This window comes from Trichoplusia ni, chromosome 1 (genome assembly GCF_003590095.1).
Source record: "Trichoplusia ni isolate ovarian cell line Hi5 chromosome 1, tn1, whole genome shotgun sequence".
Classification (NCBI taxonomy): Eukaryota; Metazoa; Arthropoda; class Insecta; order Lepidoptera; family Noctuidae; genus Trichoplusia; species Trichoplusia ni.
The window spans coordinates 10,836,338-10,844,895 of NC_039478.1; the positions used below are offsets into that span (position 1 = coordinate 10,836,338).

The window sequence follows — 8,558 nt, forward strand, 5'->3', positions numbered from 1 at the left end:
ACCTCCGAAGTTTATCAAACCCTCCTTTCAGTATTTTCTATCTATATGTTCCAGCTACAGCCAAATAATTGTGATCGGGGGGTAACACTAGTTGAAACATTTATGTCTCCTCAGAAACCAGAGGTATGTACTGTTGTGCTGTGACCTAGTGGTGTGTTTTGGGGCGCAGGATCATTTAACAGGGGCTGGTGTTTTTTTGGATTAACATTGAAAACCGGTGTGATGAGGAATGACTGCTAGTGTGTGATTGAATACAGTTGGTATTGGAAAGATGTTATAGCTGAATCTTAGTAAATATTTATAACCTTTATATACAAATTAACCACATGAATTTAAACTTTATTTTCTTTGGACATTGAGTTTCATTTTCAAATGATTGTTTTTGAATTTCAGCTTAATACGTCTTTGCATTATACATAACTGTATTTTGGATAATGTTAGGTAAGGGATTTTGTATTGTTTTAAAACTTGCTCTTATATTCATTTGTTTTTTGGATGAACCCTGGGAATCATTCAAACTGTCTGAATCATCATATCCTTTTTTGACAGAAAAAGCTTTCTGGCAGAAAATTCTGGACATACTTTTTACTCTACAGTGAGTTATTACTTTCATACTGCCAGAAAAAAAATATGATTATATTTATTTTGCTCATCCCTAAAAATGATTTCATAAATCTATCATTCCTTACAATATGGTTGTTGGTCACTCCCCGTCAAATATTTCTCATTACGGTAATCCTCTTAACATAACGATAAGGTTCATTACTGAATGTTTCGCCTCTGAAAATAAAGCTTGATTTTTGTCTTGGCATGTTTTATTTGACTTGTGCATGATTTTGAACATTTTCAATTTTCTTTCTGCTTTACTGTAAAAGCAACAGATATGTCTCGTCGTTTTTTTTTGCAAAGAAAAGTGTCTTTTTTTGTACGTTTTTCGCGTTTGACTACACCTTTTTGTCCAGACAACTTCAAAGATCTTAGGCCATTTCACCATCACAACCTGGACCTGATTTGTTAGCGAATTGTGGATTTAGCACAGTACTCTGTTATTGACTGCGTTCCGCCAAGGATATATATCCAGAGAAATTTATGACAACCAAAAGATTAACAGCCTAAGCCTAACCTAACCTAACAGCGCTAGAAACGTAAATTAATTCGTCTAGCGTCTTTTGGTTGCGGGGTTTCAAAATGTAATTCTCATAGAAAAGAACCTGGAAGAAACTCCATACGTAACGTAAAAAGTTTTCTCAACATCACTCAATCTTTTCTAGAAATCTATGATAGAAATGTAACCTTATTCTTGCCTTCCGACCTGAGAGCCTACCACCACTTGTAGAAGTATGAATGTTACCATTGTGCAATTGAAACGCCACTCCACATTTTGTATTCGGTATCTCGCTTCCACAGCCACAAGGCTCACTTAAAGAGATCGTGGTAGGTAGGACTTAAAATAATATTATCTATCATACATCCTCGGCTACTTTCCCTCACGGTCTGGCACTTATTCTAAGTTATGACTCTGAATACTAAGAAGTGGAGCTATTCGCCTCATATTTCAATATGATACCAATTTATTGATTTGTGTGGTGTTCGTGCGGTACTGGATAGTTTCAACGTGTTCCAAAATTCATGTCTAGATTCTCCTTCTCTGATTTTTCGTCTTTAAATCAACGACCTTTTTACTGATCGTTATACAAATCGTTATTTCGAAAGTCCACTGGTTCGGACCCCGTCTGAATTACGAAGTTTTTCATTGTACATTTAATTGACGAAAACACATACGAAATAACGAAATCTGTAAAAATGATAATCTCTGGAACTGCATGTGGTAAATAAATGTGATAACTCAATCAAAGAGAAGTTTTATGGTCATTTAAAGAAACTGTGTTATTCCTTGACAATGGATTTGGACAATGCAGGAACCGACATCATCGGCATTTAAAGTTCTCATAATTGAATTTATTCTTTCTTTTCATAATCTCGACGGAAGATTTTATGAAAGAGACAAAAAAGAAAAATTCTTTCTCAAGCACCTAATTAAGTCTTATTCGTCATTTTGTCTTCTGAATGCTAATGTTATGACTATATTCTTCAATGTCCCTTAAATTAGTATAGAATTGAAATCAAACTGACGTTTTCTTTAGGAATTTTAGTAACACATATTTTTGGGTCTCCAAATGTAAATTACGTATACATAAATTGCAACGGACAATTTTTATAAACTAATTATGGTATAAATGCTAGGCAAAAGTCTCGCCTATCAATTTGATTTATTATAACTTGCTGTAAAAAATAAAGAAAAAGCATTCTGTGCAAACAAGCATAACTGAGAATTTTTCAACTCCACGTCAGAGTTGTACGAGTAGTTTAAAAACTTCGACACCACATGTACATCAACCATACAAAAAAAGAAAGAAAAAAAAGGTATTTTCGTTCTATAAGCCAGCTTACGTCGTTCAATATCATCCGGTCATCATTTCCTGGTCTTTATCAGCTTGTGCGTTAAATTTAAGACTAAATTTATATCATTTGTATTCCAGATGCGTTTAGTCTGCGAAGAGCGTTCAGAGCTGACAGCCATAGTACAGTCACAACAGAGGGACATCGCCGCGCTACAGCAGGATAGCGCACAAAACAAGGTTAGACTTTATAGTAACTATCGTGAAAATGATTCAATATTAAATGATGCTACGGTTTACTCACGGGTATTTTTCGGGATGGCCCGACTAGTTTCTGACTCAACCGGATTCCTTAATAATGAGCTGACGCGACATGGTCGCGAGTCGCGAACCCGCGATAAATGCGCGTGAGTAAACCGTTTCATCATTTAAAGGTTAGACTTGAGAGTGTTTTTTTTTGTGGAATTTGTATTCCATGATGCTCTTTTAAAACTTAATGTTATTTTTTTATGGGGAAAATGCTACAGATTTTGACAACTACGGTTTAGTTAGACGCCGTTCCAACCGATAAAGTCTTAATCTTACCTTTTCCGGAGCTTTCCCTTGCGGTTCTGGACGAACCAAATCATAATCTTATTTATCTTAGCCTATATTCAGCTCCCAATACGACCGCCATTCATACCGGTCATATCGTTTAACAGAAGTGCCCGACATGCGGCGTGGCGACCCCGGAGGGCGGTGACGAGGACTCGCAGTCCTCCCGGCCCACCTTCAGCGTGCGCGAGCTGCGCGCCATCCTGCACGAGCGGAACGAGCTCAAGCTCAAGCTCAGCCGCGCGGAGGAACAGCTGCATGCCCTGCAGCATGATCAGCAGCATGACAGGTATCCTATAATATTCATAATAATGTCATAAATAATATCGCCTAAATACCGAAAGTGTTCTTCCTTCTAAGCATGAAGATAAAAATGGCTGGGATACATGTATAACAACTATATTATGATGAATAATAAATTGTTACTCGTGATGTGTTTACCTACTATTATTAACTATTTTTTAAATTAATAAACATCACTCAAAATCTAAAAACTCGGGAACTTAGATTCTAAACCTTTTCAACATTAAAACAAGTGCTTTAATGTTGCCAACTTTCCAAATCACAAGTCCTCTCCTTAAAATAGCAGTGTGCGCAAGATGGCAGGAGCTGGATGCGAGCAGCCGAAGATAAATCTCGATAGCGTGCAATAGGGGAGGCCTATATCCAGCAGTGGATGAATATGGGCGGATAATGATGATGTCGACTAGTATGTTGACTCAAGGCGCCATTTTTCTTAAACTCCATATTCATAACCTTCATCCACATTTATTCCAGTGGTTCAGACACATCTCCATCAGTAAGCACGGCGGCGCCCGAAGAGGAGGAGGCTCCTGTCCAGGGGCCTCTCCCGGCAGAGCCTGACGACGCGCCGTGGAAGCGGAACAGCGGCATCAGGAAGTTGTGAGTAATAACATACCAAGATATGGTGACCCTGTAGATAGATAGAGGTTTCTCAAAGGCTGGAGCATCAAACGAATAGCTATGGATTTGTTTATATTAATGTTTGGAGATCTGGTAAATCTCGAAAATGATTATAAGTAATATTTCGTCTTTGGCAAATAACGATAGTTACTTTACACTAAATTGAACAGCCTTTCAAAAACCAGGGGTTAAAATTAGAAATTTATTGTTGTGGGTTGCCCTATAAACTTCAATCTAGTCGTTTTAATCTTAAACCAGCTAGAAAAGCAGCTAGAAAGTAAAGTATAAGTTTCTAAAGGTTTTTAAAGATTATGTAATAAAATTTGTATTTTTTAGATGGGTTACTCAGAATAGTACCTTCTTTGACAAAAAAAAAATATTTGTGGAAGATTTAAACTTACTAACGGGGGATGTATGTAATGAAACTAAAATATCACTTGTGTAAATAATATAGCACGGTCCCAAGAGTCCTTACAATGTGGTCAAAAGTCAGGTCGGCACACAGTTGTCATAGCGTAGCAGATTCCTTTACGACACACGAAAACGGACTTTATAACAAAATCTTTAAAGTGCATAATTGTTAATCAAAGCAATAGGTATCGAGAAACTTCGAATATTTTTTTAAATCATTAATGAACTTATGCTGATTGTTTCAAAGTCTGTTTTTAAGTTACGTTAAAGAATCCGCTGCGTTACGCCAACTTATAGCTGGCCCATGTTCTGTTACACATAAATACATACTAACTTGGTGATGGTTTGTCGATAAAAATACCGGTAAAAGGTAATAACGGTAAAAGGATTTAGCATGTGTATGGGAAAACGCATGCAAATAATCCAATTTTGGATAATTATCGAAAGGCGACTCTACTTACTTATATACTCGAAAATCACCCGACTAGTTTCACACCAAAAAAGCCACTAAGGTTCTATACATACAGACCGCACTTCAACTGCAATCCAGCCGGAAAATGCCGTTCAAGTGCAATCCCATGGCTGTACTTTTGGTTTGCAGATCTATTACAGTCGTGTCAACAGCATTCAAAGTGCGATTTGCGATTGGATTGCAGTTGAAATGCGTTCCGTCGTTCCGTCTGTCTAGAGCCTAACCGTGGTTTGGCTCGGTTCCAAAGCTGTGTGTTTCCAATGCATTCGAAATTAGTCGGGTTACGAGGTATAAGCTTGAGTAAATCGTCAGTAATTAATAAAACAAGTGGTATGGCTATTAATTAGGAATGGAGCATGATATTACTTAGGATATAAGTGTCTTCGTATGCTGCTCTTCATAATGCATTTAATAAAAGATTTTTATACACAGTCGTCCTATTCTATCATCTGTCTTAAAGCTAAAAGCTATTGAACCTGAAAAAAATTGTTTTTGTATTAATGGTGCTATAAAAAATGTGATAAATTTGTTTATCCTAAGACTTTTAAAGAAGAAAGTTTCCTTATTTTGTAAGCAAATGTAGTAAGTATTGATGGTATTTGATATTGATAATAGTAGCAGTAAAGTGTACATTATACCTCATTCCTCCCACTTATAAGAACGTTGTACTAATCCACTTGTAGAACTTGCACTTGACTGGCATTGGATTACTAATGGTTGAAACACTTCAAGAGCTTGGTACACTAAAGGCATTATCCGAAAAACATTTTTCTTTTATTTAAAATGTCTCAAGAGGCGGGACGAATGTAGCTCCGCCCCTAACTCCGCCTTTCGTGTATCACGTGATTGAATCAAGACAACAATATTACACTCTCTCTCTCTTGCGTCCAACCCCTAACCCACACTAGCTTAAATTTGGTTCTGGTACATTTTTCACATATTTTTTTAAGAGCATGAGAATTAGAATTAAGTGGGTGTTATATTCAAAATTTATTTGTTTTAGGTGTTTCTTTATGTTTAAATAAAATATGGGAAATGCCACCAGGGCCGAAAGAGATGGCGCACTGTGTTGCATGTGTTTACATACGACACGATACACTGACATGGACGCTTCACGCTTGACCACTCCCTCCTCCTCTCCCCCTATTTGTTTAATCCACTCACATCTTTATATGTCCAGCACTTTTCATTCTATGTTTGGTTCTCATACATTCTTGCTAACGAATGTACGGTCAGCATAAACGTTTGCACAATTTTGTCGTAATTTTTTAATTGATTTATTTTTCTGTGCTGTAGATCAATGCTAAATTGTATCTATATTAGACTATACATCAAAAAATAAAAAACTTTTTGATTTTAATATTATTTTTTATAATTCATACTCATTATTTTATTATTATCTTTTTAAAAAAACTTATCGGAAAACTGGCTTTATAATGAAAACAAAAACCAGTATACAAACCAACCTGACCATATTACCCCCCTTTTATGTTACCCTATTATGTTATATGTTGTCCCGGGGTAGGTTCCGCCTGGCGCTGTCGTCGAGAAGCGAGGGGCGTCGCTCGCCGCCGCCGCGAATCTCTTTCGGCCCTTGGTATTGAAGATGTGTTGCGTTATCGGTATGTTAAGGGTCATTGGGGTAACGGAAGGGCGCTGACGATTGGGGAAAGAGGAAAATCAACTTTATGGGTTTCAAAGTTGAGAACGTATTCTTAGAGAAGATGAATACTAGTTTATAACAGGGAAGATCGTCGAAAAACTTACTTGGATAGAGTTGATTTATATTGATAAAATTCACGTCCCTTCCGATTTATGGAGTCATAAAAGGTTCTAATGGCCTTCATACATTTGAAGAGTTTTAAATTATCGCAATTTCATAATAGGTAGAAAAGAACAGCAGCCCATCGACCCTCTTGGTAGAAACTATAAGAGGTTGACCTATTTAAGTGCTTCAGTTAAAGTAGCATAATATTTTCTTACATCTAAATACTTTTTTACGTTATATGTCAATCGTCAGTACCTTTCTGTTTGTCCCCTGGTTGTCAGACATCATCTACACCGGTCTACAGAGTCAGGAGTTCAATCAGGAAGTTAACCTTTTTATTGACATAGGCGCCACCAGAATTCACCCTTTCGCCCAAAAAAGTACATTTTCTTAATTAGAGTCATTTAACTTAGAAGGACAGATACATACTTCTACAAGAACATACTTCCTTTTGGGTATTGGTAACGTGTGTCACGTGACGTTAAAAGGGTTTTCTTCAAACGTAACAGGAACATTTTTCTTTTTATTTTTGCCTTCACTTAGTTGACACTGCTTACACACGAGTTACACAAGTAGATAGATCTTTTACAGGTTAACTGAACATTTCGGCATACCCCTTATGTATTCAATATATTTACTGTCTAAGACTCCATCCATACAGGTTTTACTTTAAAAGTTAGGTAGATAGGTAAATTCAGGTATACGATAATGTTACAAGACACACCTGTAACAAAACCACTTGTTATTCTGATTTTTAACTGCTATTTGCTTGAAGATAAAATAAGAGTGTATTAATAATGTTATAATGATACTATCCGCAGTTTTCGCAAGCTCTTTGCTGAGTCTGATCTCGCCGTGGGCGGGTTCCCGCGGCGGCCGCTGTCGTCCCTGTCGCGCGGCGGGCCCGCGCCCCCCGCAGGTGCCTCCGCCCCCGCGTAGACACTCGCTGCCCGCGCGCCCCCCGCCCGCGCCCCCCGCGCCCCCCGCGCCCCCCGCGCCGCCCCCCGCTAGACCCGACCTCCGCCGAGAGCTGCAGGACCTCAACCTCGGCACGCAGGAGTTCCACACGTGGCTCGGACACAAGTTCGAGGACGACTATGAGCACGACGACAGGTTTGACCACGACGTCCCCTTGCAGCGATCCATCTCGCTCGACCGCGGCGTCGACGTATTCCATCATTTGAAGGCTTTAGGTTCCAACTGCTCGGGTAGTGTTGGCTCCCTGTGGACGATAGATTCCGACGGACGGGACAGTTTGGCCGCAGACCGGTGCAGGAGTTTAGAGGATCTCCCCACTTCTCCGTATCGAGTGAGAAGCAGGCGCGCATCTTACGGAGTCGAGACGTTTTCGGAACGTGATCTGGCAATGGCGGTGCTGAGCGACAGCTACAAGGGCCTGGCCTCCAGCAGCGGGAGCTTATCCCCCCAGATAAGGAAACTGCAGAGATGTTTCACATTCTCGGGGACTATTGACAGTATTAAAGACAGTAGAGGATCGATAGACAATTTGAAGGTTAACAGAGTTAGTTCGAAGTTGAGACTGGCGATACCAACGATCGACACCAACAGTTGTCCCGTATCGCCAGAGATCAGAAGGTTAAGGAACTTCTCCTTCCGAGGCTCGGCTGACGACGTCGAGAACAGAATGTCTGATGATGAGGACCAAGGGTTGGAAGTACAGGAGCCGGTTTACAGGAGCATATCTGTCGAGTGGAGCCAAGGGGAGAATGTTAGAAAGATTGGTTTCCAAAGCAAAAATGATTTGAGGAAAGCCGTTTTGGTAAGACAAGAGTTCAAGAGCTCGGAGAGTCTCAGCGGTAGACACAGAAGCGTCTTAGAACTTGCCGAGTCAAGGGCTAAAGGAACACAAGTACACTCGAACCTAAGGTCTAAAAGAAACGCCTCGATTGTAAGCAACACTGACCGTTTGTCCGTGCCCTCTATAGTTATATCCCGCGCGGAAACAAACCCCAGTGTTGCCAATATATCA

At 39.4% G+C, this 8,558-nt stretch overlaps 1 protein-coding gene across 5 annotated transcripts in view; it reads left to right on the forward strand.

Annotated features, from left to right (window-relative positions):
- The window catches only part of LOC113494283 (RILP-like protein homolog), a 48,033-nt gene extending 40,492 nt beyond the window's left edge, over positions 1-7,541 (forward strand). The window contains exons 5-10 of one of the 5 annotated variants that reach the window (XM_026872577.1): positions 55-123; positions 2,541-2,639; positions 3,098-3,282; positions 3,771-3,896; positions 6,326-6,422; positions 7,390-7,469. In XM_026872577.1, the coding sequence (XP_026728378.1) occupies positions 55-123; positions 2,541-2,639; positions 3,098-3,282; positions 3,771-3,896; positions 6,326-6,404 (558 nt within the window). In that variant the 3' untranslated portion in view covers positions 6,405-6,422; positions 7,390-7,469. Of the gene's footprint in view, positions 1-54; positions 124-2,540; positions 2,640-3,097; positions 3,283-3,770; positions 3,897-6,325; positions 6,423-7,389 lie in introns of all 5 variants that reach the window. The other 4 variants (XM_026872562.1, XM_026872568.1, XM_026872583.1 and 1 more) reach the window with 4 other exon arrangements.
- The last annotated feature ends 1,017 nt before the right edge of the window (positions 7,542-8,558 follow it).